Source organism: Carcharodon carcharias, chromosome 1 (genome assembly GCF_017639515.1).
Source record: "Carcharodon carcharias isolate sCarCar2 chromosome 1, sCarCar2.pri, whole genome shotgun sequence".
NCBI classification, from domain to species: domain Eukaryota; kingdom Metazoa; phylum Chordata; class Chondrichthyes; order Lamniformes; family Lamnidae; genus Carcharodon; species Carcharodon carcharias.
The window spans coordinates 34,062,543-34,078,996 of record NC_054467.1 but is presented as its reverse complement, the minus strand read 5'-3'; the positions used below and the strand labels follow the sequence as shown (position 1 = coordinate 34,078,996).

Genomic DNA, 16,454 nt, shown 5'->3' with positions numbered 1-16,454 from the left:
TTTCCAGCTAAAGTTCACCAAGTTTAAAAAAATCAGTAACAAATAGCAGATAGACATTCGTGCTTTCTGGAAAGAGAGATTTTTCTTTTCTCACACCATTTAGCCTTCCAGTTGGTGTCATACACTTCTCTCCAGGTGCATTCTGTTATAGCCTCCTGCTGAAACAGAATTTCCAAGATTCTGAAAGCTGTGTGAACATAAACTGCATTGAAATTATGCAGCCCATTGTAATGGCCTTTATTGGGATCTGGGTGATTCATCCAACCTGTAGTGGATGACACAAATATTACTTTGCATTATTTACTTCTTGGCACACCATAAACTTCAAAATAAAGCCCTCTTCTAAACCATGCTGAGCTTAGATTATTTCATGCGATAATAACTCATTCTATATTTGTTGATAAACTGTTTTAGTCAATAGTTCCACCATGGAGATTATTCTGATTCCCCTCCTTTACCCAGAGTGGTAAGAATGGATAGATTGAGGCAAATGGCATAGGTACATTTAAGACAAAAAATACAAATTAGGAGCAAGAGTAGGCCACTCTGCCTCTTGAGCCTGCTCTGCCATTCAATTAGATCATGGCTAATCTGATTGTAACCTCAACTGCACATTTCCAACTAACCCCCCCCCCCCCATGACCTTTCACCCCCTTGCTTATCAATAATCCACTGAGCTCTGCCTTAAAAATATTCAAAGACTCTGCTTCCATTGCCTTTTGAGGAAGAGTTCTCCAAAGACTCATGACCTTCCGAGAAAAAAATTCTCCTCACCTCTGTCTTAAATGGGCAACCCCTTATTTTTAAACAGTGACCCTTAGTTCTAGATTCTCCCACAAGAGGAAACATCCTCTCAGCATCCGTCCTGTCAAGACCCCTCAGGATCTTCATATGTTTCAATCAAGTCGCCTAATGCCCTGTATAACTGAAGCATAACTTCCCTACTTTTGTATTTAATTTCCCTCGCAATGAATGTTAACATTCGATTAGCTTTCCTAATTATTTGCTGTACCTCCATAATAACCTTTTGCATTTCATGCACTAGGACACCCAGATCCCTGTATCTCGAAGCTCTGCAATCTCTCACCAATTAGTTAATTTTTTAATTCTTCCTGACAAAATGGACGATTTTAGTGTTTAAATATAAGGGGTCGCCCATTGAGGCCAAGATGAGGAGAAATATTTTCTCTCAAGATCGTGGGTCTTTGGAATTCTCTTCCTCAAAGGGTGGTGGAGGTGGAGTCTTTGGATGTTTTTGAGGCAGAGGTAGATGGATTCTTGATAAGCAAAGGGGTGAAAGGTTTTCGAAGTTGGACAGGAATGTGGAGTTGAGGTTACAATCGGATCGACTGTGACTTTGTTCAATGGCTGAGCAGCTCAAGGGGCTGAGCGGTCTACTTCTGCTCCTAGTTGGTATGTTTGTTTGTACATTTTCCACATTATATTCCCATTTGCCAGATCTTTGCCTACTCACTTAACCTATCTATATTCCTTTGTAGCCTCCTTATATTCTCTTCGCAAATTACTTTCCTACTTATCTTTGTGTTGTCAGCAAATTTAGCAACCATTCCTTTGGTCCCTTCGTCCAAGTCATTCATATAAATTGCAAAAAGTTGAGGCCCCAGCACTGATTCCTGTGGCACACCACTTGTTAAAATATTCCACAATAACCTTAGATGTGGCACCTTATCAAATGTCTTCTGGAAATCTAAGTACAATACATCCACCAATTTCATCTTTGTCCAGAGCACATGTTACTACTTCAAAGAACTCCAACAAATTGATTAAACATGATTTCCCTCTCTCAAAACCAAGTTGACTCTGCTTGATTACCTTGAATTGTTCTAAGAGCCCTGCTATAACATCTATAATAATAGATTCTAACATTTTCCCTATGACAGATGTTAAGCTACCTGGCCTGTAGCTTCCCGCTTTCTTTCTCCCTCACTTTTTTTTGTATAAAGGAGTTACATTCACTATTTTCCAATTTAATGGAACATTCTCCGAATCTAAGGAATTTTAGAAAATTAAAACCAATGCAGCAACTATCTCACTAACCACTTTTAAGACCTTAAGATGAAGCTCATCAGGACCCAGGGACTTGTCAGCCTGCAGCTCCAACAATTTGCTCAGTACCACTTCCCTAGTGATAATTTTCCTGAGTCGTTGTGGTCCGTTCTTCTTCTCCCTCCCCCCCCCCCCCCAAACCACCATTTACAGCTATTTCTGGGATATTACTTGCATCCTCTATAGTGAAGACTGATGCAAAGTACCGGATCATGTACCTGAACCCACTTCTACCACACCAATCTTTGATCCATGGATTCATTTCCTGCCCTCATACCCTCTGTGCCCCCTTACCTGCCTCACTCACAGTCGCACTCTCCTGTCCCTGACTGCTGACTAAATCAGAAGACCCAATCCTAAGGGGTGTGATTGCCTCCTGGTACAAAGTATCCAGGTAACTTGACCTCCCCTGATGCAGCGCAGTGTCTGCAGCTCGGCCTTCAGCTCAATGACTCTGAGCTAAAGTTCCTCTAGCTCCAAACACTGCAGATGTGTTTGCCTTTGATCACAGGCATCCAGGAGTACCCACAAGCTGCAACCACGACACATCACCTGTCCCGCCATCTTGATGTGTTTTGATGAACTACTTAATTATTTTAGTCAATTAATTACTTTCCATTTTATGTATTTTATTAACTTTACCAGTTTGTTTTCTATTTTAAATCTTAGAAATAGAGTAAACCTTTACCACGTGCCAGATACTTGCCAAACTTCCTCTGTGGTATAGTAAGAGCCAATTCCTACAGCATGACAAAGTTAGGAAAAGGAAAGGAGCACCTCCTTCCCAACTTCTTCACCTAACTCCCTCTATGACCCAACTCCCAGCACTTCTGTTCAAGGTCACATTAAAAGTCATCCTATTTATATGTCCTGAAACTAAAGAGTTAGCTCAGCATTGGGTACAGAAAAACTAGTTTAAGCTAGTTTCCTCCATATTGCTGCTTAAGCCTGGATGAAGTTTAGAATTTTTAAATAGTAAATTTCAGTTTGAAGTTAAATATTAAATACAAACAAAATTAGATTTTTAGAAAGAGATTAAGATTCCCTTGCTCATCCAACTCAGTGCTCTTGTTCAAAGTTGCACTTCAGTGTTTTAGGAAACTATGTACAGTCATGAGAAAGAAGCAAATATGCTGATGGGGTGAGATGAATAGGGTGGGAGGAACATGGACCATGAACACTGGGATGGACTGTTTTGTGCAGTTAATTCTTTTACAGTTGATCCAAGATGCATAATTTTCTTTGTACTGCCAGCAAATGACTATAAATCCGTTATAAGAACAAGTATTCTCTGCCTTGCTTGTTATCTAATTTAGAACCTATTGTGTGAGATTTGAAATAAAACAAGCTATACTTCGTGGATAAAGCTAAAATGACCAGTAGATTAACAGAAACTATTTTTCTTTGTATCTCTGATCTTATAAAAAAACGTGGTTGTACAGTTCAGAGCTGTACAATGGCCTGCCGTCAGTGGGCTATAATTTTTTTTTTAAGTGATTCATTTGTAGAAAGTGGCGGTACTTCGCTGATAGTCCACTGGTATAAAATAATGATCAATGGATCTTTTTTTAAACTCCTTTTGCATTTCTTTGTGACTTGGGAAGTCAAATAATTCAACTTCTTGCTATTTATGTACCTATTTCTGTTCATGGTTTTCATATTTTTGAGTAATTCCTTTTCAGAGATCATGGTTCAAGTTGAAACCATTAGTTATGTTTGGGAGAAAATATTTTGGTTTAGATGTTCAGATCAAAAGACTTTTTTTAATAATTTCCCTGTTTTAGAACTTTTGGCTCCTGTAAAATCACATTGAAGGATATTCCAATGTAAGCACGCACAATTACTTCTATTTTGTTTTAAAAACATTTTAGCAAACAAGCATAAATGGGTTCCATTACACCTAGAAGACATGAAACAAGATGGTCAAGAAAGGCCTAGCTCACGTAACAGTTCACGATCTCAGTCCGATACAACACGATCACTACAAAACAACAAAAGAAATGATTATTCAAGAAGTAAGTGACCTAAATGTTTTTTTAAGCACAATGCAGTTTTTGATGCTTGCTTAAATGTACCCAGCATTGTTTTATATAGAACCTTGACAATCAGCTGATTGCAAAGGACATGAGTGCATATCTTTGCTTTCCTTGTCTCTCGGATATCAGCAGTTAGAAGATATGCATTTTCTAATTGTCGGCAAAGCACAGGTAATACCTCGTCTCAAAATTCAACTTGTCTTTGTAACATGGGCTCAGATATGGATAAGTAAAAATGCGCAGCACCTTTCTGGAGTTTAAAGCACAGTGCAACAGTATTACTGTTGTTATCTATACAAACTAATTTATTCATTCTACGCACTTCTTTAAAAATCCGCTATAAATTTTGCTTCAGTAAAGCATCTGGAATTTATTCTCTCTTTTTCTTCAAAGAATTCTGAAGAACAGCTGAGCAGAATCACTAGAAGCTGAAGAAAAATATCCAGCAGTTCAGTTAACTGGTATTGATTTGTCCTGGGAAATTGTGCAGTTTGAGCATATGTACAATCTCCATTCAGCTAATAATGACAGTCCTTAATAACATTGCACCTTGTTGGAGAAAGGCTTTAAAAACTTGTATGAAGATACTAAAATACATTAAATTCAACGGTCACTTTCTATTATAAAAAAATATAGTTAACTTTTGTGCTTTTGTTCAAATCGTTACCATGGCCATTAAGAACATTTAGAGAGGAAAACAATTTTTCCAAAATTTTTTTTTCCCTGAGAATTTGCTGAGTGATTTATTGAGGAATAAGATTATACAGCATCATGTGGTATTGCAGGGAAATGTTACAGGCTGATGATCAGGTGATCGTTGGCAGCATTAGAGTGGAAACTACATGACTCAACATAAAAACTGAATAGCAATGTGTGGACCTCTTTTACATTGGCGCTTCTATTGGAAATGTTTATATAGCAAGTTTGATTAAAGCAAATTACCCATGTAAGAGTTTCACTGGATTGTATCTAGACCTGATGATTTGCATTTGAGCAGATTTTCAGCAATCAGACTGACAAAGTACAGACAAAATGGACAGAACATTCCTAGTCCCATGGAGATATCTTTGGTGGGACCGGAAGCAAAATGTGAAAATGTAGGATCAGCTCCATAACACATTCCTGTCTCCTAGTGATCTTGCCAGAGGCACAATCAAACTAGCCACCATCTACCCCCAGGCAGCAACTAAGTGCTCACCTGGGAGCAACTTGGTGAAGTTGTCAGGATTTTCCCAGATTCTGAAGAGTTGGGAGGTTAGCAGCAGCAATAGGCAGCTTTCCAGTGGCAGATGGGAGGGGCATTAAAACTTCCTCTCTGATCCCTGGAGGGCCATAAAAATAAACAAAAGAAAAAAATTGCACCCATAAGCCTCACTCTGGAGATGTTTCATTTCCACCCGATGGCTCTACGAGGTTTCTGAGACACCGTCGCACTCCCCTATGTGCTTCAGCAGTATTCACCCTTGCTGGTGGGTCTGCATTGCGCCCGGTTACAAGTGAACAAAATTTCGGAGCACTTTTCTTAGAAACTGCACTTGAATAACACAGGGACTCATTTTTGTAAAGGTTGGCGCCGAGATGACAAGCGTGATAGAGACAGAAGAGATGATGCTGATGAAGTTGGCAGTGTCAGAAGTGAAGGCAGCGGCGTGCGAGGAAGTTTCAGAGGCCGAGGTAGAGGTCGGGGTCGCGGAAGAGGACGTGGCAGGGGAAACTCACGAGGTAAGTGAATAGTATTGGTTTACCAATCCCATCAACAGTAAGTCCATTTACAACTTGGAATACTGGACACCCAGGTAAGCACATGGCATCAGCAGGTAAAGAGGGAATGTGTCGGAGATGCACATCATCCCAGGATATTTGGCTAATCCATTGGCCTGTACAGACAACCATTTTGAAAAAAAAATCTACAAATTCAAATATACAATATTTAAGGAAACCTGGTAGCCGTGCCTTGGCTTGGTTCGTTCATGTATAGGCCTCAACAGTTAACAATTGGCTGGCCCTCTATAGAACATACAAAAGTTGAACTTAGTTCTGACCTCGCATGCTTCTATGTGGACATGCAGCCACCCTTCTAAAACTGAACAGATAATTGATGTTTCGGATCTGCTACTTGATCTGGCTGAATTCCACAAACATTAAGCCATAAGGTCACTTTTCCAGAGTTTAAGGGTTTGTCTTTTGGCTTAAGAGCAGATTATCAGACGATGCACAACAGGAATGATGAATGACTCATGACAAAAATACTGGTTTATGTTGGGTGAAAAGGTAATTTTTTTTGTCACATGAGATTACAGGATTTTCCAGTGTTTTATCACATTCTGTATTTCCATTCATTGTTTTAATTATTCCAGTCAAGAAGGATCCGCATAGGTAAACTTCATTGATGAATAGATTTTTTGACACTTTTCTCTGAAATATTTTTAAATTCCAGAAGGAGGTACTTTTACGATATCACATCATGTTTCATCAGTGTTCCTCGAAGGAAATTCCCCTTTCTTGAAGGAAATCAGGGTTTCCATCAAAGTCTGCTGTAATACTTCTGGTCCAAGAAACTGAAATTACAGTAGCAGTTTGGCGAAATAAGCTTTGTTAGAGCAAGTGAATAATATACTCTTTTCCAGCCTTATATTTCATTAATGTGTGTTGTACGCAAATTCAAACAGTCCCGTGAAATAACTGTACTCAAAGCGCAATTATGTGAGTTGATGTTGGGCACTATATGATGTAATTTTATAGTATGAATGTAAATTTTATTAACACAACTGATTTAGATTACTCTTTCCTCAGTGAATTACGATTACCCATATGGGTACAAGCATTCATATGACACCTCTGACCAATATATACCAGAGTACAACACTAACATGATGTACTATTATGATGATGGAAGTGGAGCACAGATGTACACAGTGGATGAAACCTTACTGAAGGAGTACATAAAACGGCAAATGTATGTGAGCATTTCTTGTGTTCCTGTAGCAATGCTTTCCTAATGAAGACAGCTGGGAAGTATTTTAACATCGGTAATTTTTTTTTAGCGAATATTACTTCAGTACAGAGAACCTGGAAAGAGATTTTTTTCTACGGCGAAAGATGGATGAACAAGGTTTTCTACCCATTTCCCTGATTGCTAGTTTCCACCGGGTACAGGCTCTGACCACAGATGTAAATCTCATTTTGGAGGTAATGTCTTAATGTTTGCCTAATGTGAAATGCAGGATATGGCGCTGAACTTGGTCATTGCATTTGTTTTCTTGGCTGGTCTCTCTTGTTGGAGCCCCCATTGCTCACAACCTATTGTTGTCTTTGGGTCGTCTTGGAGGATGTTGGGTGTCTTAATCTCGGAGATCTGGCTGACGGCAAAGATCCTTTTTCAAAATAACCTTCATTTACACACTCAACTATGTACAGGATTACGAAGAATTAGGGCATGAGCCTCTGCTCATCTCTCAGATTCTCCTCATTCTCTTCTGTGTGACATCATTGTTATATACCTCCTTACTCATATGCTCAGTAGCTATCGTTAGAGCTTACACTTCATAGCCTCTCTCCTTGTGAGAACTTGAGTTCACCCGAAACTCTGACCATATCCTAACAATTGAGATCTGCACACCCATCACCTATAAGCTCCCTGACCTACATTGATTCCTGTTTAACAATGCCTCAATTTTAAAATTCTCGTCCTTGTTTTCCAATCTCTTCATATCCTCACCCTTCCCCACCTCCAGCCCTGCAACATTCCAAGATATGCTGCTCCTTCAATTCTGGCCTATTGTGCATTCCCAATGTACATTGCTGGTTGATAATGCAATTGTCAAGTGCCTTGGAACATTCGACAATGTTAAAGGTGCTGAATAAATTTAAGTTTTGCTGTAAGCTAACAGGTTAATGCTAGCTTTTTTTAAATGACAGTAACTCCCTTTCTAATCGTATTAAGAAAAATGATTTATCTTGAGTTTCCCACGAGTAATGTGATTTTTAAAATAATGAAATATAGTGGGAAATGCCTCACAATGCCTCACAACCATCAATGAGATTAATTAATAGTTGATCATTTTTGGTGTTTGTTGTCGGGTGGTTGGAGATGGGGGAGGAATTAGGTGGAAATGTTGGCCAGGAGAATCTCCTGCTGTTTGAATAATGTCATGGAATCTTAAATGATCATCTGAACAGGAAGGCATGGTTTAATATTTCCTATGAAGACAGTATTCTGATAATGTAGCATCTGCCTGAATTGCTGCACTGGAGTCTCAGCTTAAATTATTGATCAAATCTTGTTGTGAGGCTCAGAGAGGAGAGGGTGCCAACTAATGGCCACAAATCCAGTGACCTTGAAATTATAATCTAATGACACCCCAAATGTAAAATTGTAGCATATAGTAGTGTTAAAGTTCCCACAGTGTTGAACTGCTACTTGAAAATGCATGCTATTTCCAATATGCTTGACACGTTGACGTGGCACAACTAAAAGACAATGTTTTGTATGTGCACTGTTAAAACGATATGTTTTTAAAATCTTGAAACTTGAATATGTCTAAAGAAATTGACATTCTGTACATATATGGCATGTAGCACCCTTGTTTATGAAACAATATGTTAAATCACAATGATATACAAGTTCTTCTGCCTGCCATGTACAGATATGAATATCATTTTTCTTCACGAATTGAAGTACCACCAAGGAGGCTATCCTTTTGAATTTCATTTGCAGCTTTTTACTATCTGTAATTTCCCCTTACTTGGCTGAACATTAGGGTTTGTTCTGAATTGCACTTTAAACTTTTTTTCTCTCGAGTGACACTATTAACTCATGTCTGTTTTGGTTTGCCATTTTGGCTCTTCGCCTTTCTTAAAAGTCAGTTTAATTCCTTAGAGTCTTATGATAGCTTTTGAAATATATTTTCAGAAGTTTGACAAAGCTAAATTTTCTTAGTAATTGCCATTTTAGAAGGGCCAGTTAGCTTAGATAGTTAGTGTGGTGCTTAAGAGCACCTGTGCAGCTTCAGTCAGCTGAGGCAGTTCTTAAGGCCTGCCTCAATTTCTTGTCCCATTGTAATACTATAGCATTGTGGAAAAGACTGATAGAGATGTGCATTCAAAACTTATAACTCATACCTTATTCAATATGCAGAACTCTGAAGCTGCCTTCAGATTTGGCAAAAGCTATCCTGGCCAATCTTGATTCCCTAAAAAGGGGATGAGGGAGGTGGTGGGAGATGGGAAGCCCAATGGTGTAGTGCTGCTAAGCAATTGACCTGCAGCTTTCTGTATGCATGAAAGTATTTAGTAGAGAAGATTTTTGTCCAAAAGCTTGCAAATAGTGTTCCATTGTATAATAAAGTTATTCTCACTGAGGTACAAATAATTTAAACGAATTTCTTTCTTAGGATGATAAATTACAGTACAGAAGGAAGCTATTCTGTCCTTTGACTGTACCAACTCTTAATTAGGGCCATCGTTCAACTGCCTTGTTCTCTTCAATACACTGTCTTCCTGTGCTTCAAATATTTCTTCACTTTTTCTTCAAGAAATGTAAACAGGAAAAGCAGCCCAACTGTGGCTAACAGTAGAAATTAAGGATAGTATTAAATCCAAAGAGGAGTCATATAAAGTTGCTAGAAAAAGTAGCAAGTCTGAGGATTGGGAGCAGTTTAGAATTCAACAAAGGAGGACCAAAAGAGGGGAAAAATAGAATAAACTTGCAAAGAATATAAAAGCGGACTGTAAAAGCTTCTCCAAGTATGTAAAAAGAAAAAGATTAGTGAAGACAAATGTAAGCCCCTTACAGCCTGAAACGGGGGGATGTATAATAGAGAACAAGGAAATGTTAGAGCAATTAAAAACAACCACTTTGGTTCTGTCTTCAAGGAGGTGGGGGAGGGGGAAGGAGATCAGGGTGTTGGGGGGACATTTGGGGGGCCCGGGGATTGGAATTTCATGGTGTGGGGATCAGACATTAGGGGTGAGGTGGGGTGTAAGAGTTGGCCCCACAGGGGCAGGAGGTGTGTTAGGTGAGGGAATCCCATGGCCAGGGGATCAGCAGGTAGGAAACAGGGAATACCGTGGGGGGGGGTTGGTAGTTAGTCTGGGGGGTTGCGAGTCCCCTGGGGGGTTGGGAATCATGGGGGGGGCGTCTTTACAATAGCTACTCCGAGAAGTTAGAGCTTTTGATTCTTCTAACTTTTTCTAGGTAACTATTGGTATAACCCTGGCGAAACCATCGGACATTTGTGATTTAAACCCCATTTTCTGATGGTTCCCAGCGCAGCGCAATTGCCCAGAGGAAGTGTGCCCTTCTGGGCAATTGCTGTGCAAACCCCTAACTGGGAACCTTTCAGAGGCATTCCCCAGCACATCTTCACGGTACCTCCCAAATCTGATACTGGATAGCTCAGAGGTTACAGCCCTATGTTTCTCATGAACTCTGCCTCATCTACTCCCTGTGATGGCATTCCACGTTTTAACTGCGTTCTCTGCTTTAACAAATTTCTTTCAACTCCCTTCCTTCACACAGTGACAATTTCAGATTGTCATCTAAGCCAGAGGAAATAATTGCCCCCTATTCATCCTATCAAAAACTTTTAGAATTTTAAAAGCCTCTATTAAACTGGAAATGACTTGATACTGAACACGTGTGTCTTAAGCCTTTTCTCATAATTTTTCATCTTGGTGAATCTTATTTGTGTTTGACTTTATTTTCATTTCTCTAATATTGCACCCAAGACTGCACATAACAACAGTGGCCTAACCAGTGCCTCATATAGATTCAGCCTTACCTCTTAATGTGATGTTCTGATACTCTGGTCGAGCTTTCAGAATAAATTGGTGTTTGGTCTTGAAGATGGGAGAAAGAGCTTAAGAGAGCTTAAACAGCATCAGAGCACAACAAATGAGAGGAAATAAATCTATATTTGTGATATCTGTGGTCCCAGATTGGCTGAGGTGGGTGTGATTATTAGACTATCTAGCATTCCTGACCTGCTAACTCACTTGGTACCCTCAAAAGTGTCCACTAAATACTTTACCCTTGAGAGGATTAGTTTAAAGTGGTGGCTTTCAGTAGGAAATGGTGACACTGTCCCCAAAACACAATAAAAGCAAGAAGCACTTTGTTTTACAAAATCAACTTAAAACAAACTTCATGGATTTCATCCTCAAGGAGATCCAATATTTTTTCCATTCTTGTCCTGCCGAGGGTAGCTTATGCTCAACTCCCTGACATCAATCGATTCCCACCCTGTTTTATGCTGAATTTTAGGTTTTCTGCATGTTTGGAGTAAGGGATTTCAGTATTTAAGTTGTACAAAGCATGAGACTTCTATGTGTGTAGGGGGTTGACTAACAGCGTTCAAAATCCTATACTTAGGATTGGTGAAAACCCACAATCTCCCCATGGAATAAAAAAAATAGTTAAACTTAGCAGGACACCTCTACTTAAGTATATGATGCTTCTTGGGCAAACGTGTGCAGGCTTTTTAGAAGTTTACAGGATAGCTGTCTGGAGCAGCGTGCATATTTTCACTATGCAGCGCTGTTTCAATTTAACTGCAGGACCAGTACAAATGGTGCCCATTGGCCTAAGCATATAGGGTCTGACATGCCTTACTAATTTTTTCTCATAACAATGTGAGCTCCTAATTGTGACAGTTCAAGTTGAAGAATTTTGATTGCTTACCATAGATATAGCTGCCCTCATTTTTTGATAAGTTTTGATTTCCATATAACAAGCTCTTGCTACAGCCTTGTCCTTTGTTTCTGATTTTGAGTTACTTGGAGCTTCTTCCCCATTAGCTTTCAGTGATTTTGCACCTTAGATTTTTTCTCTTCCGAATAGAGAATCATGGGCATAGTTTACAATCAGGACTTCTGTGCAACTGATTGAAATTGTTGGGAGGCTTTTTTAGGCTATCTTAGTTTGTATATGGAGGTTGAACTCGTTTCAAAGAAGAAAGCAGACCATATTTGTAATAGTTATGTAAAATGTTAAGAGATGGAGTTTACAGAATTGCAGAATAAATTCTAGAATGTATTTCTGAAAAGATTATTCTGAAAGCTCAGTGGATAAAGTCAGTGTCAAAAATTAGACTTGCAATAACAAATACCTTGTCCAATTTATTTACTTTATGAATTTAAAGCAGAGAAAGGAGTCTTTAAGACATGTGAATGTGAGTTCTTATAATTCATGTTTTGGAGGAGGAGGGGTTTAAATTCTCTAATTATAGTTAAGAAGTTGTATGGCACAGTGCATCAGAAAAAATGAAGAAAAATAGCATACCACTGAAATGTGCTTCAGAGCAGACAAATAACAAAAATCAGAAATATGAGCTTGCATCTGGAAACTTGTTTTTCTGGTACATTTAACTCATCATATTATCGAATTGTATTTTGAATAATTCCAGGCCTTTTCCACCTACTGCCTGGTAGATTATTCTGAACTTTTGCATTTATTATGTATTAGCTAAGGTGGTATGTTACAAAAAATCTTCTAGTCTCTTTACCAATGCTATTGCTGTATTTTCAAAATCATTTAGGCTTTAAAAGGGAGTACGGAGGTACAAATCGTGGACCAGAAAATGAGGAAAAAAGAGAGCCCTGAAAAATGGCCTATTCCAGGCCCACCTGTTTCTGACATTCCAAGAACTGACTTCTCCCGTTTAATTAACTGTCCAGAATTTGTACCTGGACAGATGTATGGCTCTCAAACTGGTAAGCATACTGTAAATATTTTAGTTCAAATATTAGTCCAATATCCAAATTGGTAATGCACGCAACTTGAGTCAGGCAGTTGACTGCTGCTGTGCCTTTATGTTGTCACCTCTGGTTTGAGTGCTTGCATTAGTGTCTCAACTTGCAGCCCCAAATATCGCAGTCCACAGCAAGGCTATTGGACATGAACCGGCAAAGTAACATGCCTCAATTTAGTGTAAACTGACACTTTATCTGTCTTTACCCTACAGCACGTATGCTTGCTATAGGCTAAGGAAGGACAGGCATTGGCCTTGGAAGTCGCCTTCCCTTACTGCTGAAAAAGAATATATGGAGGCAAGTGGCCATGGTGACAGGGCAAATATTGAAGAAGGAAAATAGTAGTTCAGTATTGGACATTCTTCCTTTATATGTTTGTCACAAGAGTGTGGTTAACAAACATTCCTAATATTTTCATTTTTATATTCAAAAAGTTTTGGCGAATTTCTCAACTAGTTTATGCATTTTTTTTAAAACTGTCTTCCCCTCCCTTGCTGCTGTGTACCAGCATTGTGCTTCTTCCCTCAGCTGGGAGAAGGAGATGGTCTGAAACAAAAGCGCAACTCTGTCAGACTGGTCTTGCTGGCTTTTTGATGCTTTTTCATGGTCTAATCAAAAAGGCTGATGAAATAGTTCAATTAGAGAAGTACAGTACCTGAATCAAATTCTTTGGGGTAATTGCAGCACTGGAGGTGCCAATTTCAGCGGATTTTAAAAAAAACTATGACTTTCTGCTGATCAGCTTCAGGACTATTTCAGACACTAGATGCTTGATCTCTTTGTAGTTGTATGTAAGACAGACTTCACTACTTGCACCATTGTGTTTTGGAAGTTTAAAACTGATCAATTCTTAAATATTTGCGTGCTCTGGGATTTTTACTAAAAGAATATTGAAGCACTGGAGAAAGTGCAGGCAAGATTTACATGGGGATTTGACTGATAGGGAAAAAAAATGGATAGGAACATGGGAACAGGAGTTAAACTTTAAAATTTAAACTCGTAAGCCTATTCCACCATTGAATGGGCTTGTGGCTGATTTGTGAGCTAACTCCATGTATGTGCATTTCCATATCCCTCAATACTTTTGGTTAACAGAAATCTATCAGTCTCGGGGTTTTGGGTGGGGGGGGGGTGTGGTTTAATTGACCCAGCATCAAGTTCACTCCTGAGAGGCCTGCCTCTAATTTTTGCTATGTTCCCTAGTCTGAGACTCCCTAACCAGCAAAATTGTTTTTCTCATACCTACCATGTTCCTGTTCCCTTTTAATATTTTGAAAACTTGAATCAAATCACCCTTTAATCTCTAAATTACAAGGAATGCAAACCTAGTTTGTGTACTGTCCTTGTAATTTAACCCTTGGAGTCCAGGTGTCATTCAAGTGAACCTGGCTGCACTCTCCCCAAAACCAATATATCTTTCCTGAGATAGAACTGTCCACAGTGCTCCAGGCATGGTTTAACGAGGGCTTTGAATAGCAGCAGGACCTCTGAGCCTTGATATTCCAATCTGCTAGAAATAAAGGTTGACATTAGATTCACGCGTTTGATTTTTTTTTGGATCTTTGCATGACATTTTAATGATCTATGTATATGCTCCTATAAGTTTCTCTGGACCTTCACAGCTTCTAGCTTTTTACCATTTAGAAAGTACTCTTTTATCCTTTTCAGGTCCAAAGTGGATGATCTCGCACTTGACTGTATGGAAATCTATTTGCCACAATTCTGTCCAATTAACTTAATCTATTAATGTCACTTAGTGATTTTATGGTCCCATCTATACTACTTACAATGATGCTTATTTTTGTGTCATGTGCAAACTTGGCTACGTAGCTTTCTATTCCGTCACCTAAGTCATTAAATGAATACAGTGAATAGTTGAGGCCCCAACATGGATTCTTGCGGGATGCCACTCGTCACACGCTGTCAGTTAGAATATTTGCCTATTTTCCTGGGTCAGGGAGCAGGGGCGTGAACCGGAGGGTCAGCAGGCAGTGTGAAAGGCCATTCCAAAATGGTGCCAATCGGGTCACATGCCCTACTTCAGACTGGTGTAAAACAACTTTAGAATAAAATTTGCAGCTCTAAATGAGAATACAGGGCCCATTTAGTGACAGGTGTTAAAGTGAAACAAGGCAATGTAAAGGCAATGCAGTGTAAAAAAATCTTGCTGTAAATAACATCCATAGACGTTCCTCTGTCCGTTACTTTAGCCATCTCTTCAAAAAAATTCATGATGCTGGTTCTTATCAGCTAAAAATTTTCCAGGTGTTCAGTTACTCCATACTTAATTATGACTCTAGTAATTCCTTGAAAATAGATGTTAGGAACCTGGTAACTTTCTCTCGTCTTCTCTTAAATAGCAGTGTGTCATATAATTTTCCAATCTAAAGGAATGGTTCCTGAATTGAGAATTTTAGAAGACCATGAAAATGCAGGATAATTGTAGGTGCTGAGAATTGGAAATAAAACAAGAAATGTAGGAAACATTCTGGTCAGGCAATCCCTATGGAGAGAGAAACAGTGTTGCGGTTATTGGGCGTTGTGACAAAGGTTAATCAACTTGAAACATTAGTTTTATTTCTGTCTCCACAGGTGCTGCCTGACCTAAGTATTTCCGGTATTTTCTGTTATTTTTGAAAATCATAGTTCAGGCACCTAAAATGCTCCCACTTTTTTCCTTTAAAACATTGTGATTTTAAAAAGTGGTCCTGGGGATTTGTCACAGTTTTGTGCCATTATTTTTTTCATTGCTATTAATTTGCTTAAGTTAACTTTGGTCAGTCCCCGTCCTTGATTCAATATTGGTTTGTTTAGGGTGTCTGGCATGCCGTCCTCTTTCCCTACTGTCCCCCTACACTTCTTCACTGGGGCCTGCCCAATCGGCCCAGGCGGTCCCCAATCATAGTTGGCTCTCTTCTGGGCCTGCTGCAGCCTCAGCCCTGACCACCGCTCCTCCGGCATCCCAGGACCGAGGAGCTGTCGGTCCACTGATTGGCAGGCAATTTTGGAGGCAGGACATTTCCACAGCAGCGGGGCGGAAGCCATGACTTTTAGCAACTAATTACCTGAACCTCATCAATTTGAGTCATGGCTTCCAGGCTTGCCCTGACTTTCTGGCCTGTGGACGGGGCCAACATCTTCACGTGAAATCCGTACCAATATTTCCTAGAATTATTGAGGGGGGTGGTCATATTAGATTTAATAATGAGAAAAGAGCTAGGTTTAGCCAACAGCCTAACAGTGCCGGACATTTATCTGAAAGTCACCATAATACGATTGGCATTTCAGTGTTTAAAAGAGAGAAACATCGGACAGCTACTAAGATTCTAGATTTAGGCAAGGCCAACTTAATTGGGCAAATCTGTTATGGGTATAAATGACAAAAAAAAAACACTGGGAGGTGTTCGAAACAAAATTTTAACATGATACAGAACTAGTTTATCCTCCTAAGGGGAAAGAGTTCTGCTTGCCAAAATCAAACTTTTAGATGATTAGAGTCAAAGCAGAGCTATGGAAAGGAAGCCTGAAAAGAAACTTGCAAGGGTATCAAAATCAGCACAACTTTTAAAGTTGTCCTGGAAGAAAAGAGGTTGTTTTAAG

At 39.3% G+C, this 16,454-nt stretch overlaps 1 protein-coding gene across 6 annotated transcripts in view; it reads left to right on the top strand.

The window, feature by feature from the left end:
• Window positions 1-16,454, top strand: part of LOC121277894 (la-related protein 1B-like) — a 103,470-nt gene that overhangs the window by 44,236 nt on the left and 42,780 nt on the right. For 5 of the 6 annotated variants that reach the window (XM_041187706.1, XM_041187716.1, XM_041187695.1 and 2 more), the window contains 5 exons: window positions 3,939-4,082; window positions 5,670-5,825; window positions 6,897-7,059; window positions 7,148-7,292; window positions 12,641-12,815. In XM_041187706.1, coding sequence (XP_041043640.1) covers window positions 3,939-4,082; window positions 5,670-5,825; window positions 6,897-7,059; window positions 7,148-7,292; window positions 12,641-12,815 — 783 coding nt within the window. Of the gene's footprint in view, window positions 1-3,938; window positions 4,083-5,669; window positions 5,826-6,896; window positions 7,060-7,147; window positions 7,293-12,640; window positions 12,816-13,066; window positions 13,175-16,454 lie in introns of those variants that run through there. The other variant, XM_041187741.1, reaches the window with a different exon arrangement.